This window comes from Mustelus asterias, chromosome 7 (genome assembly GCF_964213995.1).
Source record: "Mustelus asterias chromosome 7, sMusAst1.hap1.1, whole genome shotgun sequence".
Taxonomy (NCBI): Eukaryota; Metazoa; Chordata; class Chondrichthyes; order Carcharhiniformes; family Triakidae; genus Mustelus; species Mustelus asterias.
Window position 1 is genome coordinate 96,945,985 of NC_135807.1, and position 27,289 is coordinate 96,973,273.

The window sequence follows — 27,289 nt, forward strand, 5'->3', positions numbered from 1 at the left end:
TAGTAGGGTAAATAAGTACAGTTGTAGGGATGGGGCCTGGGTGGGATTGTGGTCGGTGCAGACTCGATGGGCCGAATGGCCTCCTTCTGTACTATAGGGATCCTCTGATTCTAAATCATGGGAAAATTCCTCCCTCGGGCTTTGAGGTGGGATTGTCGTTATGTCTCTTTGTCTTTACCAGAGATTGTGAACAGTCTTTGGATGCTTATAGAAATATTTTCTCTCGAAACACAATGTTCCTTCGGGAAACTCCCTGTAGCCATGCCAGTCAGGGGCGAGCTTACATTCTCAGCCATCTTTGGTGTCTGTGCCCATCTTTAAGATACAACATCATACCGGCCAATTGCAATGTGCGCAACAAGCTCATTTACCTTGTTCAGGGACCAGGGACCTGGAATTTGTTTCCATGTTTAAAAAATATTCAGAGCAATAACAAAGCAGATATAGAAATGTAAAATGTGAGAGATGTTTGTGGAACCATGGCTATGATTAACAAGGTATCTGATGTCAATGACTCAATTATAGCACACAAAAACAAATGAAATGATCTCCATTGGAATATAATTGGGGTATAATCTTACACCCCAGCCAATCGAACTTTCTCCTTAATCTATTTAATTACAGTCTCTAAAACCAACTGATATTATTAATGAAGATTTATTCCACACTCGGGTTCTGTGAACAAAGCTTCAAGCTGTGAATATATATTTGGAGGAGGCAAAAGGGCCTGAGCCCTAAGCCTCACGATTCCTGACTGTCCCAAACTGTCAAATTCCAGTAAGCTGCAGTAACGTTGGCACCAGTAATACTGGACTTCCATATTGAAGTATATAAGACCAGTTCCAACACGTTTTACTGGTACCTTTCATTCCGAAGATTTTCTGGGGTTTCCGACAACTCTGCATTAACCAACCCCTTAATTATTAAAGAATGAGGAAAGACTGGAACTGCCAACTATACCATTCACACCCAAATCTGCTCCAGTCTGTTCATCTCTGTAAGAGCAAAGTCTCGGCCTCCAACATTGTCGCTAATGTTTGCTGCTCGGTAAAGAACTGAATCAAGGTAAGAAAAACAGAAGGAGAGAAAGAAAGATGTACCGGGGAGAGAGAGGCTGGGAAGAGGGAGAGTCAGGGAGGGAAGGATGGGAGAGAAAGAGACTTGGGGAAAGAGAAAAAGGCTGGGCAGAGAGAGAGACCCACAGTGTGGAGGGAGAGAGAGACTGGAAAGAGAGTTTGTGGGCAAGTGAAAGATGGGAAAGAGAGAGACTGGACATGAAAGGGAGAAAGGGACTGGGTGGAGAGAGGGAGAGATGGAGTGGAAAAAGAGAGATAGAGAGAGAGACTGAGAGTGCAGCTTGAGGCCAGACAGAAAGAGACTGGGAGAGGGACAGAGACAAGAGGACCACAGAGAGTGAGAGGAAAAGACTGAAAAGAGATAGCGAAATAGAGACGGGGAGAGAGAGAGAGGCTGGAGCGCAAGACAGAGAGCGAAGGACAGACTGGGACAGAAGGACTAGGGCGGGAAGGAGAAAACTGGCAAACATGATAGCAACTGGGCAGAAATAGAGAGAGGGAGAGATGGACAGAAAGGGAGAGAGGCAAGCAGAGTGAGACCGGAGCAAGTTGCAGAGACTGCCGATGGAGCAAGTGAAACGGGGGAAAGAAGGAGAAAGACTGGCGTAGAGAGATTGGGGGTAGAGAGAGAGGGCGAGGGACTGCAAATTAGGGAGTAGGAGAAATATGAAGAGAGAAACATGGGAGATATTGGCAGAGAGAGAGGAATGAGATTGGGAAGAGAGATAAATGGGGGAGACAGAGAGAGACTGAAGGAGAGACGTAGACTGAGGAAGCAGAGAGAAAATGTCACTGGGATAGAGAAAGAGAGGGATTGCTTTGGACAGAGAGAGATAGTGAGAGAGGGACAGAGAGGTAGAGAGAGATTGGGGTCAGATGGGAGAGAGAGGGACAGGGAAAAGAGGTTGCCCGTTTGGAAATTGAGGCAGTGCATTCCAAACTCCCTCCAGACTGTTCCAGCAAGTGGAAACAGGAGCTCCACTCTAAATACTGGTTTGATCCAGTGGAATACTTGAGGCTGATGGAGTATGTGGCCTCCTCATTCATTCCTGTCCTCGTCATTGTATGGGATGTGGAGCCCAGGTTTGCCATCTGCAGTACCAATATCTCCTTATGTATATATCCAATTCCCATTTGTAAATTACAATTCACTCCAATTCTATTGCAAAGTATTGCATTCGAAATCATAACTTAATCTGTTCAAAATAACTCATCGCCCCCTTGTATCTACATCCTACGGTTACCATCTGTGCTGCCAGTAGAAACAGTTTCTTCTTGATTATCACAATCCTTCATGATTTTTCAACATCTCTATGAGGGAGAAATGGTGGCCTATTGGCAATGTCACTGGACTAGGAATCCAGAGGCTCAGACTGTTAATCTGAGCAGATGGGCTCAGATCCCACCTTTATCCTACATTTATCTGGTCTGGCCCACATGTGATTACAGACCCACAAATGTTAACTGGAACATCCTGTCGACGTGAGGAGCTGGAAAATTCCAGCCAGTGTCATTATCTTGATTAGTTTTTCTATGTACTCCAGTTCTTGGTTTTTATTCCCAACCATTGTCAGTTCACAAGAAAAAGGTTCACACAAAACAATGAATTAATGAAGATTTTAAGAAGTTCACCCAAGAGACATGGGTGAAGACTTGCCATGTGTCTAACTTTACAACCTTTTCAAATTTTTATGAGCAATTTGTTTTGCCTATCGTATCTTTTTCAATTTTAATGTTGAGCATCAATGTGTCCGAGAAGGGAGTTTTCATTATAAGAACATGAGAACATAAGAAATAGGAGCAGGAGTAGGCCATCTAGCCCCTCGAGACTGCCCCGCCATTCAATAAGATCATGGCTGATCTGAAGTGGATCAGTTCCACTTACCCACCTGATCCCCATAACCCCTAATTCCCCTACTGATCAGGAATCCATCTATCCGTGATTTAAACATATTCAACGAGGTAGCCTCCACCACTTCAGTGGGCAGAGAATTCCAGAGATTCACCACCCTCTGAGAGAAGAAGTTCCTCCTCAACTCTGTCCTAAACTGACCCCCCTTTATTTTGAGGCTGTGCCCTCTAGTTCTAGTTTCCTTTCTAAGTGGAAAGAATCTCTCCACCTCTACCCTATCCAGTCCCTTCATTATCTCATAGGTCTCTATAAGTTCCCCCCTCAGCCTTCTAAATTATGTTGGAACATTGGCATTTAACCAATGGCATTTAACCATCGGCATTTAACCAATGACAGGTAGTTAAGTAGGGGCAGCCTTGGCATGTTGCCAATGACAGGGGCCTGACTTCTGTGCCTGTTTGATGCGTGCACTCGACGGGCCTGCCAGCCAACCAGAAAAGCAGACAGGCCACATGTGACCCAATTTATGTTTTGGTTGGGTGGACTTCTGACTATGGTGTGCGCCCACTAACTGAAATATTGTGCGAGTGCGCGATGATGTTTGGAAGAGTGCTCTACATTTTTTCACATACTTTCACCCACCCAAGCAACAAAAACTTCTGGCCAAAGTGTTGTCAGTATGTGGGAGCATTGGTATGTAGCCAATAACAGGCAGATTAATATGTGAGTGCATTGGCAAGTAGCCAATGACAATGAATTTTGGTATTTGGAAACATAGGTTTGTATCCAACGACAGAGAGTCTGCTGGCTGATTGACATTCACAGTCAGAGAGAGAGTTTGATATGTTCCTGCAGAAACTGGCCTATTTGCAGGGGCCTGCCTCAGTTACTGTTTCCTTTTCAGTGTTGTAAACTTCCAGCTCGTTTTCTCTCAGCACACAGATTGACAGGCAGACAACAATGACAGGGCAGATACAGTCAGGCAGACAGGCAGTCAGGCAGCTCTGTAACGTAGCTATTATCCCCCGTCTTTGTACATTGCCAGAGGAAACAGGAATATGTTAGTCCATCTCGGCAATTACACACAGGACAGGCGATTTTGCACCCACATTCAGCGTCAGCAAGAACGGCTATGCAGGGACAAAATACTGTGAGATTTGAGAATCAAGATTCTCACCGGTGAGATCTCGTTTGCCGATTTTTGCCACCCCTCACTGGTGATGTATCAAGGTTCACGGCCAAAAAGTGTGGGAACCTCATTTTAATAAATCTCACTAAATTTAAATAGGGTTCAAGCGGGTCCTCAAGATATGTTCCCCCCTCACTAAATATTCATACCTTGCTGACGTGATGACATGTCTGCGAGGTTCACAACAGCTATTCAAGAACGTGAGGCAGTCGAGGGGAACCGACAATCGGCACTTCGGGCCTGATTTTACCATTTTGAGTCTAAGTGCCGAATCTGGGCGTCAAATAGATCCGAGCCCGGAATCCTCTTCCCAGCGCGCCCATCCGCTTTTTGCCGGCTCCGGTCCGATTCGCGCTGTGGACGGGGCTTAGCGCTTCTTTTTTATGTAAAAAGATACAAAAAAAAGGATATATCCATCCTCTTTTTTTTCCCAGTGAACACAAATACACATTTGCACGCACAATCCTGTGCGACTGTGAGTTGCCCATGTTACACTCTATATACCCTTGTTCTCCTGCATTGACAACTGTTTGGCCTTCTAGTCAGTCTCTGCATCTGTGTTGCATACCATCTTTAAACCAATCAGCTCTTTTAATGGAATGCATGCATGTTGAACTTGGCTATTCTTCTGGGAGATGCTTTTTGTCCAGAGAATGTTGTTCCCTTGGTCTTTGTTACCTTGGAGACTACTATTGTTCCATTTCCATTGTTGGGGCTTCATGGACCTTTTGGATTGATGGTAGTTCTGTGCTTTCTACCCAAACGGCCAATTGCTGTGACAGAACAGCTTCGCTAATTGATCATATATGCTTGCGATTAGGCCAATATAATTGGTTATTCACTTCCACTGCGTACTTATAGAGGTGAAAATTCCTCTACACGTGTTCCAAATTTCCAACTGTGCTGACACCTGTTGAGAATGTTAAGGGTTTGCACCTTGACTGGTTCTCCAATGCTCAGCACTGGGTAAAGGTGAGAAGCGTCATTCCATTCTTCAATCAGTAGAGAACTGATGAAAAATGAGGTTTAATACAATCATACATAAGACATTAATAAAAGTCAGTGCTCAACAGACCTAATTGCCTAACATCACCCATGCCCACACTGTGCAAGTATAACTTTTTAACCTTCTTAACCCTGCCACTATGTCCTGGTGTGTCCCCAGGATCCACATCAGAGTATGAGGTGACCTGTTGTCTGCCACACTCTGTTGCATGAAATGTCCTTGGTTGACATCCTGTGGAGGGCCCCGGCCAACTTGCAGGTCGCACAAGTGTCACCCTGTTTTCTGTTCTTTGTGCCAGAGGTACCCTGGTCTGTAGAAGGTGGGAGTCAGAAAACTGGACACACTCAGGTTCTCCTGGATGGAAGGTCCCAGGCTATGCACCAGCAGATCCTCCTCACTTTAGGTGCTCACAGGCCCCTTGGTTCTCTCCCTGGGCAGAGGGACAACTGGAGTGAGATTCAGAAGCCCCGCTATCTATTCTCCTGCACATGCACTCTTGGCTGCCCACCAGTGTCTGCACCATGCAGTTGATGCCCTGAACCATCAAGTTCAATGTCTGAACCATGGAGTTCGTGGCCTGAGCCAGGCTTTGGACACCTCCTGCCTTGGATCTGGTGTCAGGCCCCAGGCTCTCCACTGCAGTCGCCACCTTTGCAGTGTTGGCCTGGATGCCTCACATCACCGGCACCATCACCTGCGAGAGAAGGCTTTAGGACTCCTCCAGTTGGCCTTGCAATCACTGGAGTGCTGCTGACACCTCTGTCTGGTATTCCCAGCTCTGCCTTTACATATCCAGCAGCTGAGGGACGAATGATGTCAGAGGGACAGCACCTGGCTGAGGCACAGCTGAGTCCTGGTCCAGCAGATCTCCGACTGCCTGATCCCTGGGAAGTCCCTGCCTCCGCCTGATGTGAGGTGTTCACCAGATAGTGAACCAGAAGCCTGGCTGCTAAGATTGCCCACTGATGTATGTGTCTGCGCTGCTGGAGAGTACGGGTGACAGCTGAGATGCATTACCAGTTTCCTCCGCCAATATCTCCTCAGTAGCTAGCTCTTGCGTTGGCAAGGGATTCCTGCTTGTGGAGGGGACAGGCTGCTCGAGTGGTTTTCCTGTGAGGGAAGGGACATAGTAGTCATGCATGGTAAGGACAAAGAGAAACAGAACTCACATCAGTTTGTGGAAATGGATGAAACTGCAGAGACTCCTCACATTCCTCTCTCCTGCCACCTCGTTCTCCACACAGGCCCACTCTTGCTCTTCCCCTGCAAGCTCCAGTGCTCTCTCCTTGAAAGGAACCAGGATCCTCAACTCTATCTTGCCACCATCTGTCTTTGCTCGTTTGCAGTAGCTGTGAGCGACCTTATCCTGCAGGGAGACAGTTGAGATGTTGTTACGCAGGCTGTGTGCCACGTCAGAGGGCAATGATGCCTGGCATGTGTGGGTGCTGTACGTGAGCAAGGATGAATCGTGAGCAAAAGCATTGAACACCTGTCCTCTTGTGGAGACCAACATGGCTACTGTCTTGAACTTGCTGGGGGGTGTCCTGCCTGCTAGTGGGTAGATAGTTGCCCTTCTCTCCTCCATGGCACCCAACAGACATTTAAGGGCCCACTGCTTGAAGTGTCGAGCAGCTTGCAGCTTCTAGGCTGCCATCCCCCTGACCTAACTGAGTAAGTGCTGTGGAGTCGTTTAAATGCAGCACCCCCTGAATTAAACTGTTCAGGTGCTCCCCCACACCCCCCTCCCCTCCCCAGGGGAATGAATCAGACACATCGCGACACAGGCATAACGTTTTTCACATGGGAAAAACTTTTTCCGAAGTGCCTAAGGATTTGCAGTCTGATCGCACCGGTGGGGCCAAAGGGATTCACACCGGTTTTCGCACGGAAAACAAAGCCTGATTTTAGGAAAATTATGCCCAATGAATAGAATAGATACATAATTGGAAAGCTACCAAAGAGTGAGAGCAAGTAGATGAAGTGCTATCGACCTTTAATGGTGAGTGATGAGTCCTAGCGAGTGGCAGAATAAAGCTTTATTATTGCTACATCAGCACTCCCAGGTGAAGGATAGGATGAGTTACCTCTAGTACAATTTATGTTTCAATAATATGATGCTCATTTTGCAAAAGAAACAATAATACCCAAAATACCAGAGAATACATCTGCTTCTTCTAAATGTAACACGTTGCCCAGGTTCAGTTGTTGGTGAAGTTGTTTTTGCTTTGATCAGTATATTAGAATTGGGGAGTTACAGTTCTGTATTTGGTAAAACCGTATTATTGCACTTTGGTTGGTAAGTGTGATCAGAGAATTACAAAGATTGTTCTTTTCTCACGAGTTTGTTTGATTTTCGATATCAATGGAGTGCTGCACGTAAGGATAATTCATTAACAGTCACTGCAATTCCGTTACTTCTCATACCCCGGATCATTGCTGGAGAATAAACCATTTGTTTTAAAACAGGAATGGCAGGACTGTGAAGCTGTACATAGTGAGAATGGATGGACTCTGTGCTTTCTTCGCTTGGAAATAGAAGGCTGAGGGGTGACCTAATTCTTGAAAATTCTGAAAGGTTTTGCTAGAATGGGCACAGAGGGAGAGTTTCCACTTGTGGGGAAGATTCAAAAAGAAGTTATCGATATAGGATAGTCTCTAAGAAATCAAATAGGGAATTCAGAAGGAACATCTTTATCCTGACAGTACACACCAACATAGGAGTTAGGATCTGGAGTAGGCCACTCGGCCCCTCCAGCCTGCTCCACCGTTTGATAAGATCCTGGAGGAGAATGTGAAACCTGTTACCACAGAGAGTAGCTTGGGGGAATAGATGCATTAGAGTAGAAATCAATAATTATGGCGGGGAAGAGACAGGAATAGAGGTTATAGAGTTACTGAGGAAAGATCGAATATCACCTGTGATTGGAACATAAATACCAGCATGGACTGGTGGGCCCAAATGGACTGTTTCTCTGCTGTATATTCTACCTAACGATATTTCTTTTGTGTTTCTTGCTCCCTGAATGCAGATATCATTGCTGTTACTAGCCAGGTGTGACTTCATGAATAATCTGAGCAAGCCGACACAAAATTGGAATATTCCCCCCAATCGGCAGGATGGTGGAGGTGACGGAAACAAATGGAATTTTTGTTATTTTTTTTTGCCGATATTGGGAGGAGCTGCCTTACGTAAGTGTTGTGAATGTAGATTCACATTGCCATGTTCTTGCTGTACTCCTTCTTCTCTTAATGTTATAATATACAGCTTCTGGAGTAAGAACAGAAGTGAACCATTCAAACCCTGGAGGAGCGATTCTCCCATCCCGCTGTGCTAACCGAGCAGCGTAGTGGGCCGAGAGACATCAGCAGCGGCCGATTCGCGGGATTCGCGCTGGGCGGCCGGGCCTCCGCGCATCTCCCAACCTAAGTTTTTTTGTGTTGACGGATCCACGCTGAAAATCAACGTAACGATGATTTCCATTTGTTATCATACCTTTGTATGTCATTAGCGGGTCCGTGACTAGAATCTTTGCCCCCGCTAGCGGCTCCCCCCTCACTGGCGTGACGTCACGCTGGCGGGGATTACATCTCCTGAATAAAAATCGGGACCTGGCGTGGCAGCATTGAACAGGAGTAAGGAGGTTGAACAGGAGTAAGGAGGTAAGTTTTACAGAGCTGCAGCCCCCGGAGTGCTGGGGAGGTAGGAGGCCGGGCCTGATAACTTTCTGCTTGCTGCGGAGAAGTTCCTGGAGAGCTGGAAGTGCTGACCCCAGGCCCAGGAATGTTCCACGTAGTCTCTGTGGAGTGGGGTGGGGTGGGGCCCTTTACTGACTGCTGATCAGGCTGCTGTTTGCAGTCACTGGGCTGTTCCATTGTTCTGGCTGTGGGGTGTGGTGAGGGACTGGATTGAGTGCTGGGGTTTTAGGGAGTGGGGTGAAGTGCACCATGAGCTGCTTGAGGGCTAATCAGTTCAGGCAGCTGGAGCTCAGTTAACACAGACACTCACACTGCATGTACTCTGCAGTGAATGGGAACCCATCTTGTGATAATCAGGAGTCTGTCCCTGCCCCGTGTCCCTGACCTGTAACACATACCTGGAAGGGAAGGCTGTCGTTGCATTCATGTCAATGGCTCAAGGGAGCACAATGGCCAAGCCCACACACCAACCTGCATACTCACCCTGCCTGCCGTGTTCACGATGCCAATGGCAGGCAACCTAATCAGGTGACGCATGGCACCCCGGATTGTGTTGTGTTGCCAGCATCCGCAAGTGGGAGTACTCCCAGTGAGGGAATCGGGGAAGGGGGCGGGGGTTGGGTGGTGCTGGGGTAGCTGCAAGCAATAACATGTATCTATCAATGTCTCTCTCTCTAACCCCCATCGTGCAGATCTCGGTCTTATTGATTAGAGCTGGCCATCATGGTGGCAGCTCAGGAGGAGGAGGGCGTGGAGAGGCCGCTCCAGAAGCAGCCAATGGCCTGCCACTCCAGGAAGGAGGGCAGGGGGCTCCCACTGATGGCCATGAGGTGGGAGAGCAGTCTCCCAAAAGGCTGCCCAGAAGAAGGAGGATGCGGAGGCCAAGGCGGTACTGGATCAGGAGGTCCTTTGAGGGCCTGTTGGATGTCATGTGCCGTCGTCAGCTCCGCCTATCCAAGGACATGGTCTGGCATCTGTATGAGGTGCTCGCACACTTGACACCTCAGAGGAGGGGCGGCCACAGGCTGCCAGTAGAAGTTAAGGTATCGGCAGCACTGAATTTCTATACAACAGGGTTGTTTCAGGCACCCAGTGGAGATATCAGTGGAATCTCACAGGCCTCAGTCCACAGATGTGTTCCCCAGGTGACAGATGCCTTGTTCGCCCAGGCAGCCAATACATCCACTTTGGTGTCAGACAGGTTCAGCGGGAGGCCTAGGCTGCAGGCTTCGCCGCCATTGCCGGGATGCCCCATGTGCAGGGGGCAGTGGATGGGACACACATCGCCCTGTGGTCCCCACAAGTGAGGGGCAACCTTTCATTAACAGGAAGGGATTCCACTCCCTCAATGTTCAAACTGTATGTGACCACCGGATGAACCATCATCTGAACATCAGGTCTGTGCACCCACTCAGGGAGTGTCCATGACAGCTTTGTGCTGAGAGGGTTGGACATCCCTGGGCTATTTGAAGACCAGCCCAGGCTTCCGGGATGGCTCGTGGGGGACAAGGGCTACCCACTGAAGTCATGGCTGATGACACCAGTGCGGAGGCCCGAGACCGAGGCGGGGGCCCGTTATAATGAGACCTATGCTGCCATCCAGTCCATAGTGGAGCGTTGCATAGGCCTGTTGAAGATGCGGTTCTGCTGCCTGGACCGCCCTGGGCATGCTCTCCAGCATGACCCTGTGCGCAAAATTGCGCAGCAGCAGGGAGACCAGTTGGAGGAGGAGAAGGAGGAGGATTGAAACCAAACAGAAGTGGACGACTTGCCATATGAGGAGCTGGAGGATGAAGGACAGGCAGCGATGGCAGTGGTCCAGCAGGGCAGGGCAGCAAGGGAGGCCCTGATAGTAGCCCGCTTCATCTAGTTAGTGTTGTGCAGTGTGTGGGTTGCTGTTCTGTGAATGTACCTTTAAGAAAAGTTTTTTTAAAATCATGCAGCTTACAGCTTCAGTGATGTCATGGGGGTGGAGCTAAGCTGTGGCAGTCAGGTGATAGGGGATTTTTCCTTTGGGCTTTCAGTTTCGTTTTGGAAAATGTTGGAAGCAGTTTAGCAGCAAGCTAAGAAGCAGTCTCTCTCTCTTGTTCTTCTCTTTGTTTGGTTCTGAAACTATTATCAGTTAGCTGAAGGAGAGGCTTATTGCCATCTTGCCTTAAAGAAGCTGTGTTTTGGGAAACAGATTTGATTACAACCTCTTCTGAATTTCTTCACAAGGGATTTTCAGCATTCAACCCAGGAGGCTGGATTCCTGTAACAATGGGCATTAACCCATGCTATATTGTGCTTATTTAGAAGATTTTGTGTATTGGATGTTGGCTTTGGTTGGAACACATTAGAGATATTCCTTAAGAGTTTTACATTATCCTGGTTGTTGTGTTTCTTGTTTGTAATTGTTAAACGTTCTTGCTAATTGTCTTACTATACATGTCAACAATATTCTGAATTAAACTTTGTTTTTGATAAAGGCTCCTCGTGGGTCAGTTGAATCAAACCTGAAGTGAAGCCTCTCATGCTCATCCCAGCCAAATTCAACATAAAACGTTACAGGTCAGGCAAGCTTCATAGAACACCTTGAAGTATCCAATCTGACTTATAACAATTGGGGCTCGTCTGGGATTGAAATCTATATTTCTTGATTGATTTGGGATTAGTGAACTCAAAGACAGAGTGTGGTGAGCATATTTGTGTTTTCTTTCCAGGTGTTGTATTCAAGTTTAAATAGGGAGTGTGGTGTGGACTAATGGCTCTTTCAGAGGCTCAGAAGTTTCTTGGGGGTGGAGGAAGTCAACGCAAGGTACCTTACAAAAGGTGATTAAGCAAAGCTTTTGGGATTGGCAAACACGTTGCAGTTGCCATTGCCTGGCAGAGTACAGAAAGGAGAGATAATTGTGGCAATAGTACAGCATTTGAAATTGCCAGAAGCACAGTCAGAATCGTTGGAAATGGCGAGAACTCAGTTACAAATGAAACAGCTTGAATATGAAAAAGAATTAAAACTATTTGAATTGCAGGCAAAAGAAAAAGAGAGGGAGCCAAGGGAAAGAGAAAAAGAAAGAGGGAGAGACTGTGAACTTTGGAAACTGGCCTTAAAAAGTGAACGTGATTTGATTTGATTTATTATTGTCACATGTATTTGCATACAGTGAAAAGTATTGTTTCTTGCGCACTAGACTGACAGAGCATACCGTTCATAGAGAAAGAAATGAGAGAGCGCAGAATGTAGTGTTACAGTCAAAGCTAGGGTGTAGAGAAAGATCAACTTAATGCAAGGTAGGTCCATTCAAAAGTCTGACAGCAGCAGGGAAGAAGCTGATTGTGGCCTGTGGGTTAGGAGGTTCAGGATCCAGTCGCAGAGAGAGGTGCCGAGGCCCAGGCCACGGAGTTTGGAGATGAGTTTCACAGGAATAATGGTGTTGAAGGCTGAGCTGTAGTCAATAACTAGGAGTCTGACATAGGTGTCCTTGTTATTTAGGTGTTCCAGGGTTGAGTGCAGGGCCAGGGAGATAGCAGCTGCTGTTGCAGCGGCAGGCAAACTGTAGTGGATCTTGATCCAGGCAATCCGGGAGGCTGGAACTGATTCATGGAATATCCCACCAGCCCTCACCACTCCCCCTCCCCCCCTTTGCCAGGTATCTTTGCCAGTTCCCTTTGACAAGTGCTTATGACTGTAATCACTTTGTGTATCTTTTACGCACATTTCCAAAGGACATTTTAGTCACTCCCAAAGGTGTCATGGGAGTGATGTCTACTGTGGTTGACAAGCCAGTGGAAAATCAAACAACTGAATTGTTGAAGGACTCATATCCTGGGATTTTTCCTGATTGTGTTGTAACAAAGTCGCAAAGCTACAGGTTAAGGCAGGAGGAGAAACCAAAGAGTGAAGATAAGAAGGTTGAAGTTCAATGATCAAAAATGATTTTTGATCAGATGGTTAGAAAAGAAAGAACAGGCAGAGGATGAGGTGGATATTCTTAGTTCAGGAAAGTTGGTAGAGTTGCAACAGAAGGACATAGAAATAAAACAATTCTATCAGAAAGCGTACACGGAAGAGGAATCTGAGTGTATACCAGAATTTTATTACCTTGAAAATGAGGTCTTAATGAGGAAATGGAGACCTTTACATATTCAGGTGGATGAAAAGTGGGCAGTAGTTCATCAAGTGGTGTTGCCGGTAGGGTATAGAAGGGAAGTGTTGCGAATAGCACATGAGGTACCAGTAGGAGGTCATTTGGGGGTCAGGAAAACTCACAGATTGTGTCATGTGAATATGCTTAAAAGGTATTTTGATAGGGAAGGAGAGCAGATGGAGGAAGTTTTGGTGGTTACAACTCAGAGGGAAGAACTGAATCCAGATGACTCTGAATTTGATATTCCTCAAATTAAATTGGAAAACGAGGACGTTATTAAAAATTGGGATAAAGTATTGAGTTATCTTCCAGAGGAAAATCGAACTGACCTGAAAGAGTTATAATATCACATGGACAAGTATGTGGGAATAAGTTGGGAAATACTAGAGTGGCTATGCATGATGTAGATGTGGGAAATGCTGTTCCAATTAAACAACATCCTTATAGATTAAACCGTCTAAAATTGGCACAAGTTCAAAGGGAAATTGAAGGTATGCTTAAGAATGACATGATTGAAGTGAGTAGCAGCCCACCCTTTCCCACCCTTGCCCATCCACCGCCCCCCTGCGATTCCGAGAAACATCACAACAGGTTAATGGGCCTGGGTTGCAGTGGTAGCGATTCTTTGGTGAAGGCTGGACGATGAGACAACTCGCTGTAAAGCACACTGGGATCCTGCCCCTGGTGCCACTCAAATCTGTCTCCTACCCTACCTGTTCTCCAGCTGCACACTGGCACCTGTGCTCATGTAGCAGGAAGGGCTTTGACCACAAGTGTGTGGGGCAATGCGTCGGTTTGGTTCGATCGGAGGGTGGGGGGGGCGATGCCAGGGGGTGGTGTTTGGCTAAGGGTCCAGTGGACGCTGGGAAAAGTAGGGCAGGTAATCTATAACTTTTGGCCGAGGGGCTGGTATCGCACAGCACAGCAGTGTGCATCGCGATGCGTAGGATTGGGGTACACTCAGCTCTGTAGGGGGAGAATCAGAGACAGATTAGTCACAGCTGTGAGGTGCAAATAACATTTAATGGTGATCTTAACATTAACAAAAACTTAACGCTGACTACTGGTGACCTTCACCCGTGCCCTCTTAGTGACCCTACAGCTTTCTAATCTTATGCGGCCTACTGCTTTGTCGAGGTGCTCCCCCAGAATGCATATGGGAGGTGGAGGGATCCAGCTGTGATCTACACCCATTGCCTGTGATGCCCTTGGCGGGCATCCCTGGGGGTCCGAGACCTGGAGAGCCCTGGCCGACTTGCTGATGACACTGATGTTTCTGTGCCGCCCTGTTCATCCAAGCTGGCCCTGAAATGCCCCAGTGTGAGGAAGGGGGGAATTGGAAGGTCTCAGGATGACCGGAGTCTCCTGGGTGGAAGGTCCTGGCATGGCTTTAGTCCTTCCTCCTCCCTTGGGCCCCAGGGGCAGTCCATGGGATGCCAGGGTAGCCAGGTCGGCACGGTAGCACAGTGGTTAGCACTGCTGCTTCACAGCTCCAGGGACCTGGGTTCGATTCCCGGCTCGGGTCACTGTCTGTGTGGAGTTTGCACATTCTCCTCGTGTCTGCATGGGTTTCCTCCGGGTGCTCCGGTTTCCTCCCACAGTCCAAAGATGTGCGGGTTAAGTTGATTGGCCATGCTAAAATTGTCCCTTAGTGTCCTGGGATGCGTGGACTAGCGGGTAAAATATGTAGGGATATGGGGGTAGGGCCTGGATGGGATTGTGGTCGGTGCAGACTCGATGGGCCGAATGGCCTCTTTCTGTACTGTAGGGTTTCTATGGACTGAGCTCCAGAAGCTCCGGTGGCACCTGGCTCTGCCAGTCCTGGAGGCCCTGATGCATCTGCCCCATGGTGTGTGATCCCTCAGCGCTGGGCCTTTGAGACTGGGCCAAGTTCTGGAGCCCCTCCGCTACAGCATTGTGTGAGCGAGCCAGGCTCCGGAGCCCCTCAGCATTAGCCCTCTGAGATTGGGCTAAGTTGTCAAGGCTCACAGCCATGGCCGACTGTGTCTCCAGAATTCCAGCAAGAGCCCCAACCATGGCCAGCAGTGTCTCCAACATGCCCCTGACACCCATGGTCCCGGACCGATATGTCTCCTGGGTGCCAGCGACACCCTCGGCCATGGCTCGCTGTGTCTCTGCCATGGCTCTCCAGGATGGCCTACAGCCTGTCACCCATGAGGCCAAATCCCTGAGCCAGACTTCCCACTGCGGACGCCACCCTTGCAGTGTTGGTCTGGTTACCCCACACTGTGCCGGCACCACCTCCTGCAACAGCGCTCTGTTTGACTCCTCTTAACGGTCTTGCAGTCGCAGCACGGTTACTGACAACCCATTCACGAATCTCACTAATGCATCTCACCAGCTTCGGGATGAACGAACCTTGTGTCCCGGCATCTGGCTTGGGGACAGCTGCATCCTCATCTTTGGCAGACTTGCGTGTGCCCGAGCCCTCGGATGTGCCCGCCTCCACCCGATGTACATCAGCGGCTGTGAAGTGCTCACCAGTAAGTGACCCAGAAGCTTCAGCTTAGCATGACTCACCGTGGTGATAGTCTCTGTGATGATGGGTTGTGTGGTTGATGCCTGTGTCGAATCACTGGTGCCCTCGGAGGATTCTTCTGGGACTCCCTCCAAGATGTCATCCAAGGTGTCATAGGCATTTCCTTCAGGAGCAGGGGCGGGGGGGCGGTGTAGCGGGGGATGTAGGGGGGTGTAGCGGGGGGGTGGGGGTGTAGCGGGGGGGGGTGTAGCGGGGGGGGGGGAGGAGGGGGGGGGCGCGCTGACACCTGAAGGGCCTGGTGCATCAGGATCCACCGCTGTAAGAAAGGATACACGTTAGTGGAAGGAGGGAAAACAGCCCGCGCAGCACTTACTTCAAAGAAAACCTTAAGAAGACGGTTCAGTTTCAGCCTCCGTCACCAGGCGCAGCTCAGGAACATCCCCACCGGTTTTTCCCTTTCACACCGGTTGTGTGTGCTTTTTTCTCCTGGGGGACATAAGAGGGATTGAAAGTGTGATGTGTGGAAGGGTATGGGGTGCATTGTCTGTCGGGGCTGGGGAGCTTGTGTGGGCCATTTCGGGACAACGTCTTCCCACTGGTGGTGCTGACTGGGGGGTGGGGGGTGCCATAGGGGTTGGAGGCAGTATTGCGGGAGTTGGGGGGTAGGCCTTGGTGGCTGCCCTTGAGGTGTCAGGGGGTGGTTTGACATTGTAAGCATGGCACATGTACCGGTTTCAAAATGGGATGCTCACTCACCCTTGCTGCCTGAAGAAGGTCGTTCGTCTTTTTCCGGCACTGGTCTCCGGACAGACGTGCCAGTGTCTGGGTATTGACAGCTGCAATCGCTGCCTCTCATATCACACTTGCTGTGTGACCCCTTGGGCGACAGTCCTGAGTGGGGTACAGCAGCTGGCCCTCGACCCACTTCATCAATCAGGTGGCCCTGCTCACCCTCAGTGCCATCTTCCTGGCGTGACTGTCTGTGTGCCCATGCTTGCAGCTTTTATACAGCTCTGGCTTGTTAAGGGAGTCCGGGTGCAGTCAGTTTGGGCCAGTCATGGGCCCGTTAGTTAAATTTCATTGTGAATAATGTAGAGGCAACCGGGTTTCGATAGAGGGTGAGCCATCGCCAAAGGTGCTGATTGGGTGAACGCAACATGATACTGTGTGCGGGGGGCGGTGGGGGTGGGGGGGAGGGGGCGGGAGGGGGGGAGCAATGCTCTAGGGTCTCACTCAATAAAGGGGGATGCTCGCAGACAGGGGGTGTGCATGGCAGCTCAGTGTTCTCCCTGTGAAACGTGGCAGTGAGGCCAGCACCCCTTGTGTGAATGGGGAGGGGTGGTTGAAGGCCAGCAATGTTCCTGTGGGAGTGGAGGGGCAGTGAGAGGCCAGCGACAGCCCAGCAGTGTCCGTGGAAGGTTGAGAGGCCAGCGATCTGAATGCTGGGAGGACTTATGTAGCGATCTCCCAGAGATAGGCGCTGTGCAGTGGCACACTCAGCACACTGATTTCAGCCTCTTCAGCAGGAATAGGCCCCGCACCCTGATTTTATGTGAGATTCACGCGAGGGCACTCTGCACAGAATGTGGGAGATTCATTTTGAAACTCCCACTGAAAAAACCAGCGGGATTTACTCATGTTTTCACACAAATTCGACACTTAGAATTTGTTTGGGAGAATCGCCCGCCTCCTTGATCTCTTGTTTAAAGGAAATCTCCCTCTTCACTTTCTGACTCGAATAATATTTCTGTTGTATGGTGTAATGTACACAACTTCACAGTTATTTGCTAATATCTGCTTTTAAAAGAGAGAGATTTGATCCATAGTTGTAAGCTTTCCTCCTGTAGTTTTTGAAGAAAGAATTGGATTGAAACCCATCTTAATTTTGTTTCTCAAGACTTCATCCAGGCCAGAAAATCACAGAAAGAGAGGGAACAAGTAATAGCAGCACAGAAGATGGCAAATAGAGAAAAAGAGATCGAATTGAAGTACAACATTCGAGAAAATCAGCACCGACGCTTGCTATCAAGATCTGAGTCAGAGAAGGAGAAACTCAAAAATAAAGTCCAAAGTTACCATCAAATCCTTTCAGCACAGCGTCAGCAGCTGGATGAAGAACGCAGACAGCTGCAAGAAGGTATAAATATAGAGGAGAAAACACAGGCCGTGTCGAAGTGGGAAAGCCAAGCTAGGTCACTAATTAAAGAATTTCAAGATTCTCTGCTCACCAGGCAAAGTTCATTCTGCAGCTCCATTACATCAAGAAATCAAAGAACGGAATTAGAAAGGAAGATGCTTCACCAAGCTGCTACAAACCCAATTGCTAAAGAGTTGGGCATTGAAGCTGACTTGAACAACATCTTTAAATATGAAACACACTGCGCAGGTAAACTAAACAAGGACAAAAGGGAAAACGGCAGGATAATGTGGGTCTATCTCACATACTGGCGATTTCAAACCAAACTCAAGATTCTTGAGAACGAAGCAGACAAATTGGGGAAACAAGACAACTAAATTATTGGCGATTTTTTTTAAAAAGCGGTAGTCATTGTACTAGAAATTGCTGGAAAATAATAGTGAATTAGCATCATTATTAGTTCACAAATTATCCTGCAATTTGAAGTGGAGAGCTACATCATGAGTTCCAATTCTGCACAAATTGTGGACGATTTATCATTAGCCGTGTAAAAGATGAAAAAAATTACAATCTCCGTTCAAATGAATTGCATCATGAAATTTCTGGATTGCAAATTACTCTTGTTGCTGCCATTTGATATTCAATGCTGTAAGGATGATGTTAATGATCAGATTCAAGGTCCTAAATGTAAAACTCCAACCATGCAGGCTCTAAATGGGAACAATTGACACTGCCATCCCTCAGTCCAGCAGGATTTCCTAGAAGGTCTTTAAAATTCTTTAATCAAGTTTGTTTTTCAGAAATGTAAATCGGATATATTTCTTTTACAAAGTAATTTTGGGATAGATTATGTGTGAGTGAATTGAGATATAGTCATGGAGTCATAGAGTCAAACAGTGCAGAAAGGCCCTTCGGCTCATCAAGTCTACCACTAAAGTTGCGCTAAACCCATTTTCCAGCATTAGTCCCATATCCTTGAATGTTCTGATGTTTCAGGTCCTCATCCAAACACTTTTTAAAGTTTGTCAGGTTTCTGCCCTCCAATGGGTGCATTCCCACCACCCTCTGAGTGAAAATTTATTTTCTCAAATCTCCTCTGAATCTCCTGTCCCTTGCCTAAAACTATGCCCCCTCGTGATTGAGCCCTCAACTAAGTGGAACAGCTGCTTCCTATTCACCCTGTCCATACCCCTCATAATCTTATACACATTAATCATATCCCCCTCAGCCTTCTCTCTTCTAAAGAAGACAATCCAAGCATATCCAGTCTCTTCTTACACCTCAAATATTCCATCCCAGACAACATCCTGGTGAATCTCTCCTGTACCCCTTCTAGCACAAACACATCCTTCCTATGGCAAGGTGACCAGAACTGCACACAGTACTCCTGCTGTTGCCTAACCAAGTATCTGTACAGCTCCAATATTACCTCCTGGCTCTTATACTCTAGACCACGACTGATAAAAGCAAATGTCCTCTATGACTTAACTATCCTATTCACCTGCTCTGCCATCTTTAGGGATTTGTGAATAACTACCCTAAGATCCATCTGTTCCTCTGAGCTTCCTAGTGTCCTGCCATTCATTAAATACTCCCTTGTCTTGTTACTTCTTCCAAAGTGCATCACCTCACACTTATCTGGGTTAAATACCATCTGCCACTGCTCTGTCCATCTGACCAACCTATCTATATCTTCCTGTAATCACAACCTTCTTCTTCCCTATTAACCACCCTACCAATCTTGGTGTCATCTGTAAACTTGCTTATCATTCCCCCTACATTATCATCTATATCATTTATGTATATAACAAACAATAAGGGTCGAAGCACTGAACCTTGTGGTACACCACTGGACACTGGCCTCCAGTCACTAAATCAGCCTTCCACTAAACCAGTTTCGGATCCAACTCGCCAAGTTTCCCTGAATTCCAGGTGCTTCAACCGTCTCGATCAATCTCCGTGTGGGGTCTTGTCAAAGACTTTGCTAAAATCCATATAAACTACATCAACTATGCTTTTCTCATCCACACACTCGATCACATTTTTGAAAAATTCTATCAAATTTGTTAGGCATGTCTTCCCTCTGACAAAGCCATGCTCATTATCCCTAATTAATCCATGCCTCCCAAGTGGAGATTAATTCTCAGCTTCAGAATTTTCACCAATAGTTTCCCTACCACCCACCGGTCTATAATTTCCTGGTTCGTCTCTCCCACCCTTCTTGAAAAGTGGAGCCACATTAGTTGTTCTCCAGTCCTCTGGCACTTTGCCCGTTTAAGACCTTTAATTGCACTTTAAGACCTGGTTGGCTGTAGAGATTCGCATTCTAAATCAGTATTCTGTAACTTGATTTTGTGTCTCTGTATGCCCTGTTTGAGAGCAGATTTCCACTCCATCTGACGAAGGAGCAGCACTCCGAAAGCTAATGGCATTTGCTACCAAATAAACCTGTTGGACTTTAACCTGGTGTTGTTAAAACTCTTACTGACTTTGCCCGTGGCCAGAGAGGAATAAAAAATAAAACATTTGTGTCAGAACCCTGCAATTTCCTCCCTTACCTCCCACGGGAACCTGGGATACAACTCATCCGGACCTGGGGATGTGTCCATTTTTAAGCCTGTCAAAGTTGCCAATACCTCCTTATTTCCTATGTCAAATTGTGTAAGTTTCCTGAATCCCATACCTATCATCTCCTTTTTCTGATTGAAGACCAAGGAGAAGTATTCATTAACACCTTTCCAATGAACTATGGCTTCACACACAGATTGTCCCCTTGATTTCTAAGAGGCCCTATTCTTTCCCTGGTTCACCTCTTCTCTTTAATGTATTTATAAAATATCTTAGGATTCTCCCTAATCTTCTTTGCAAGTCCTTTTTCATGCCCCTTTTTGCTCTTCTAATTGCTTTCTTAAGTTCCCTCTTGTACTTCCTACATTCCTCTCGGGCCGTACCTAAATTGTTCCCTTTGGACATGCTAAGTCGTTCTCTTCTTCCTTATCCAGTCCTGAATTGTCTCGGACATTCAGGGTTCCCTGAATTTATTGCTCCTACATTTCCCCCTAACTCGAACATGTTGGACCTGTACTCTCTCCAATTCCTTTTTGAACTGGAGAGAGTATTTATATGCCAAGCTGCATATAAATTTCATAGCCTCACTGTATTTGGTAACAATAGATCTGAGGTGTCTAGCATCAATCCAAACAACTATCCTTATTTGGTCAACACAGAAAGTGTCAGGTCACGTCTCACAGCCAGGTCATGACTTGCTGCAGCCTTCCCTAAACTTGCATCTGTGTTTAATATAACTTGACCAAAATTCCCAGCATGTTTGACTCTCATTTCCACTGTTGCCCTCACTTTTGCTGTTGCTGTTGACCGTCCAGTCACAGGGTCGCCTGGCTTGAGGGACCAATGGGAACTGAGAGTGAGCGATCACCCCAGAGGGTGAAGTTCTCTCTCAGGCAGAATACATCTGGAAGCCATCTAGTAAACGTGTAGTGACTGATCTGCAAACCCCTGTATGTAGTTTCTCTTTATCGATAAATATCTTTAGTTCTGAATAAAATCTGAAGTCTATTGATGACACCTAAAATGCCAGTAAATAACAGGCGGGTCCTGAATGAGCCCAACCTGCCAGCAACTTTGTTTTATAAAAGATCGGGCACCTTTTTTAAAGAGCACCCCAATTTTAAAAAATATATAAACCCACCACAGAATGCTCTCTCCCCTCTCTGTCACAAGCAACTCAACCCCCTCCTACTCATGGAACCCCACCAATACTTCCCCCATAGAATCCCTGACACTTCAAAGTGAAATTGTATCTGTGGTTCCCACAGCTTTTCACCACTGGGGTTTGGTCCCAGTTATATATGGATCAGCGCTGGCCTAATTGATAGAGATGCATTGCTATGACAACTCCACATCATTGTATCATGTGACTACCATAATAGTAGAACGCAAATTGGATGGACTTGGGCATTTTTTTGACTAGCAATTCCTATTCTTTGAAGTAGTTTCACATTCCTGACCATGGTGGATGGGGCTGCTGGTTCTATTTCTTCCTTCACATCTCAAGGAACAATATAGCAATTGCCAAACACAATTGAAAGTGGCACTCAATCTATTGTTATGTACTGAATATATTACAAATAAAGATCTTTCAATTTGACCAACTGTCTCCCTATGCTTCATTATTGGGATATATTTTGGATAAGAATAAATAGAATCATCGAATCCCTACAGTGCAGAGGGAGGCCATTCAGCCCATTGAGCCTGCATTGACAACAATCCCACCTACGCCCTATCCCCATAGCTCCACATATTCCATAGTCCAAAGATGTGCGGGTTAGGTTGATTGGCCATGCTAAAATTGCCCCTTAGTGTCCTGTGATGTGTAAGTTCGGGGGATTAGTGGGTAAATATGTAGGGATATGGGAGTAGGGCCTAGGTGGGATTGTGGTCGGTGCAGACTCAATGGGCCAAATGGCCTCTTTCAGCACTGTAGGTATCTATGATATTTACCCTGCCAGTCCCCCGACACTAAAGGCCAATTTAGTGCGGAGTGAGGGGGGGGGGGGGGTTGTGGTTGGAATTGGTAGTTGGGTCGGATCAGGGGGTGTATTCAGGAATCGGGTTGGGGCCCAAGAAGTCAGGGGGCAGTCCTGCCGGAGGTGGGGTGGGGGTGTGGGAGTTCTCTGGACCCTTGGGGTTTGGGAAGTCCCATAGGGGATCAGTGTGGGTCTGTACAAGTTACCCAGAAGCTAGAAGTGGTTTTAATTATTCTAACCTTTTCGGGATATCTGTATCTGTAACAGTTAGTACCATCTAAAGTTTTCTATCTAAATTGCATTTACAGATGGTTGCCAGAGCAGAGTAATTGCCCACTGGAAGTTTGCACTTCCTGGGAAATTGCCATGCAATCCTTACCTGGGGACAACCAGAGGAATTCACCAGCACCACTTTGGGTCCCTCTCGATACACTGCCTGGAGCTCAGAGGTTATGGCCCATGATGTACCTCCTGTTTCACACTAAAGTTCAAAATACAGCTTCAATTCATTGTGGAACAATAATGATGTAAAATTAATTGACTGAACACACTTCAGAAAACAACAGCACCTCTTCTTATCAATGACAAGGGAGCTCCAAACTATATTCCTTGTTTTATTGTGCCTTTATTTAATACAATTTCCACCAACTCACATGCGACAAACAGAAGCAATGATCAAAACTGAAAAGTGCAACATTTATCAGATAGCAGCTCAAAATTTAGCCCCAACATGGGGATTGTTGCTAATGCCCCGGGCACTGGGTACGAAGTCAATGAAGAATATTTATCTCTGTCATGAGTTGGCTTGCATTAGTCTTCACAGTACACTTCAGTTTAGCTGCAGAATTTCAGGTTTGAATAAATTGCCGTTAATGAATAATCAGACTAGTTGCATAACATTTGCCCTTTAGCCTATGGCTTTCTGTGATGGAGGATTTAGCTGTGCAAGGACATTGATCAATGATCTAAGGTAGCTGCAGATGCATCTGTCCATGACAGTATTGGTATGAGTGGCCACCGCACAGTCCTTGTGGCGACTAAGTCCCATCTTCACGTTGAGGATACCCTCTGTCGTGGAGTAGATTATTATACAGGATGGTCTCAGGAGCCTTCAGGTCAGAGCAGTTGTTTGCCAGCCAACACATTGGGAGAGCACTATCTCAGAGAAAGGCCTCTGAGGCAGACTCTCCCAATGCATTGGCTGGTGAATGGTGCTTCTGTGCCTGAGGGCTCTTGAGATTATTTTGTATAATAATCTACTCCACAACAATTGGCATTGCAAGCAGGATACTTGTATCGGATCGTCAGAACGGCTCTGCATAAAGGGTGAGTATATTTTATTTACCACCCGTATTTATTGCAGTAAGTCTGTCTGAAAACGATCTAGTCAAGTATTAAAGAATCTGGGAGAGGAGAACTCAGGCAGAGGGAGGTGCCAGGGTAGGTGCAGGCAGGCTGATGAGGCCAAAGCCGCATGAGGTAGGCCAGGCCACCTCAGAGTGAATTGAGAGTGCAGGGGGCCAGTTTAGTTGAAACCGCACAGACGGGACTTTCGGTTGCTAAGACCGCAGTCAGAGCCATGCAGGCGGACTAACTTTCAGGTGAAACCACATTGGCAGATCAGCATCTGTTTGAAGCCACGCTGAATATCGCATAAAATCAAGTTGATAAGAACTACGCAGGTTCAAAAACAAACTACACAGAGACAGGCAGTGAGAGAATACCGTCAGGAAGAGAGTACCATGGACTTTGATTGGGGAGCCAAGCGCTCCATCATGTGGTTGATAGCAGAATGACAGTCAAAATTAGTTAAGAAAATGCTGAAGGACGGTTGGAACCCACATAGTACACCCAAGGGACAAAACAGCTAGTGGGTGGGTCAGAAGGAGAACAAAGAACAGAAAGGGGTAATGTTGTCACCAGTTTATATTTACAAATGGTTACACAAATTAATAATAAAATCCAGCAAAAAAGGGGCGGCATGGTGGCACAATGATTTATTATTGTTACATATATTGGGATACAGTGAAAAGTTTTGTTTCTTGCGCGCTATACAGTCAAAACATACCGTTCATAGGGAACATAGGGAGGAGGAAAGGAGAGGGTGCAGAATGTAGTGTTACATTCATAGCTAGGATGTAGAGAAAGATCAGCTTAATATAAGGTAGGTCCATTCAAAAGTCTGATGGCAGCAGGGAAGAAGCTGTTCTTGAGCCGGCTGGTACGTGATCTCAGACTTTTGTATCTTTTTCCCGACGGAAGAAGGCGGAAGAGAGTTTGTCAGTATTTAGCACTGCTTTGATTCTGATTCCAGCCTTGGGTCACTGTCTGTGTGGAGTTTGCACATTCTGCCCGTGTCTGCGTAGGTTTCCTCCAGATGCTCCGGTTTCCTCCACGGTCCAAAGATATGCAGGTTAGGTGGATTGGCCATGCTAAATAGACTATTACCCAGGGATGTATAGGTTCAGTGGATTAGCCATGGTAAATGTGCAGGGTTAGAGGGATGGGATGGGCCTGGGTAAGATGCTCTTTCAGAGAGTTGGTGCTGACTTGATGTGTTGAATGGCCTCCTTTTGCACAATAGGGATTCTATGGTTCTTTGGTTGTAGCTGAGCAGATTGGGAGAGATGCTGAGGAGAATGTGGATGGAAGTGCAACAGAAGGAGTTTATGTAGGGAGTGATTAGGGAGGTGATAGTGTGTTCCAGGAGCACATGCAAAGTCAGGCAGGCATAGGGATGGCATGTTGTAAATATGTATGGTGCAGGAGAGAATGAGATGATCAGAGCATTTAATGGCTTACTACAGGGAGATATTACTAGGCAATAACAGCAGAGCATAATTATATAATGGTGGGGTATTACTATATAATACAGGAACATTATAAGGATAAATTTGAGGGTTATTCCGAGGATAGCGGGATGGATTATTCTAAGGCTAGAATGGTGGATTATTTTGATAGTAGTTTTATGGATTATTCTAAGGACAGTATGAAGGTGAGTGGCATATGGTAAGATAATTGCCCTTATACTTCAATTGGCAGAGCTTTCCCATTAACGTGTTTTACTATAAGGCCATAAAACTAACTGATGTTATTAATGAATATTCAGCCTCTGTGAACAGCTTCAGGGTGTGAATACATGTTGGGAGGAGACAAAAGGCGAGAGGCGCTGAAGTTCGCACTCGCTATCAGTTCCTTATTTATCTCTGAACCTTGCTGTTTGTCAGTGCATGACCACTTGGGAATTAGTACCCTCTCAAATTCTTCCAGCGTTAGCGAAGATTTGGCCTTGAGATCTTCTTTTGCAACTGATATTATTTTGCTTGGTACAAAGACTGGCACTGGCAGGACATTCTTATAAGGAAGCTGATACTCCAATGCTTTCTGTCCAAGCCTGCCCATCCTCATCCTCTGCTCAGGAGAACTCTGCACTATGAATGTAAGCTGTTGGTTCTGGTCATAGTGCTCTCTTCCAGTGCTACTATCTTCAGTCAGAACAGTTCTGTTAAATCAAGCATAGAGTATTAATAGAACCACCTAAGTATGACAAAGCAGCTCCAAACTAAAGTAAATCAAACAATTGAAAATATTGTGATCCATTGAAATCATGTACTTTAGGGATTTCATTTTTTTTAATAGGGATACTAATGCTACACGGGGTATTTAATTTACAATCATCAGATTCTCTTTGAATCAAAAACTTTAATTAGAACAAATTAGTGAGTATATTTTAGCAGTCTCGAGCTTGAAGTAAATACACAGCCTGGAACATTTATCACTGGCACTATTTTCATTTTCAGATGTGTAAGAAAACCATAACAAACATAGAAGCTCATAATACAGAAATAAAGCTATTGTTTTCCGGATGATTTGCTGCTTCCGATACCTGTTCCACAGGTGGGTTCATTCTGAGCAGGTTTGTAAACTGTTGTAACAACCAATATCATCCTTGATCTATGTGCGTGCTATCACTGTGCAATAAGGGTGTATTCCTGCACCATTACAGACGTGTGTGTCCATCTCAAATATTCAAGCAACCCTGGCCTCGGGATGTAGCATAGACAGACGCCCTCTGTGCCATTCAGCTCAGTTTACTGGGTTGATTTTTTTCTAACCAAACGACTGGTACAATAAATGTCAACTCCAAATGACCAATGTGCATAGTTTGTAAAACGTTTTACTCTCTGTAATGAAATTATTGAAATGTTTGTAATGTTCTCATTACTGAACTCAAGCACCTCAGAGTGCATCTAGATCTCTGGAGAAAAGGTCAATATCATTGAGTTCTACTGTTATAATAATTGAAACTTCCTTGTAATATGCCTTTCAGATTTTATATGTATAAAGTATATATTTGCAAAAAAAATCAACCCCAAATGAATCAGTCATGGGTTTACAACAAGAATAAACAAAAATGTTAGTTGTATTCAAATTTTATCATCTAACTTCCTTAAATGTTTTTGAATTGAATGCAATATACATAAACACAAAATGACACAGGAAAGTTCTATCTCTAACTTGCATAAGAACTACATTTGAAACAGATGCTATCTAGAGTTTCAATGTTCAAATTTTCTGATGCCAACACCAGCATCTAATATCTTCACCATCAAGTGCAAAATGAAGATTACAATAAGATTTGCACCTATCCAGCATCAAATATAATTTGCCGATACTTCACAATGCAGAACTCTACTGAAATAATCTGTAAGGAAAACATACCTGCTTGCTGTCCTTGTTACCATTATCAGATCGTCCCAACAAGCAGTGAAACATTCCCTCTTTGCTGAATTGTCTTCCCTTATATTGCATCTTAGGGCAGCAAAGGGGAGACCACCACCGAGTCTTTTAAATTCAGCAATTGAAGACATCTTTAAATTGTATCTGCAGAAATATGGGAAAGATCCTATACGTGTTCTTTCAGTGACTTAGTATCAAAGTCATAGTTGACTGATGTCATACTGCAAGGCACCTGCTTAAGTAGGTTTGTGCTCCTATTTCTGTTTAAGTTGCATCACTTAATTATTGAGTTACAAACTTGGCAGAGCAAACTGGTCTGAACTAATTGCGATCGCTACACAAAAATGTACAGGAGGTCAGGAAAGGCTTTCCTGTTTTCTCATGTAAACCACAAAGGAGCAAATTAGAGCAGTGTA

General features: G+C 46.1%; 1 protein-coding gene across 1 annotated transcript; it reads left to right on the forward strand.

The window, feature by feature from the left end:
* The first annotated feature begins 973 nt into the window (after window positions 1-973).
* LOC144496143 (coiled-coil domain-containing protein 127-like) lies at window positions 974-17,978 on the forward strand. The gene is made up of 3 exons (XM_078217121.1): window positions 974-1,065; window positions 8,153-8,312; window positions 17,347-17,978. The coding sequence occupies exons 2-3, from the start codon at window positions 8,186-8,188 to the stop codon at window positions 17,961-17,963; spliced, it is 744 nt and encodes a 247-aa protein (XP_078073247.1). The 5' UTR covers window positions 974-1,065; window positions 8,153-8,185; the 3' UTR covers window positions 17,964-17,978.
* Window positions 17,979-27,289: the final 9,311 nt, after the last annotated feature.

Coding starts and splice junctions, on each gene's coding strand:
- LOC144496143 (XM_078217121.1), top strand. CDS start 8,186: ATGAATAATCTGAGCAAGCCGACACAAAATTGGAATATTCCCCCCAAT. Junction 8,313..17,346: donor ATTGGGAGGAGCTGCCTTAC/GTAAGTGTTGTG, acceptor TTGTTTCTCAAG/ACTTCATCCAGGCCAGAAAA.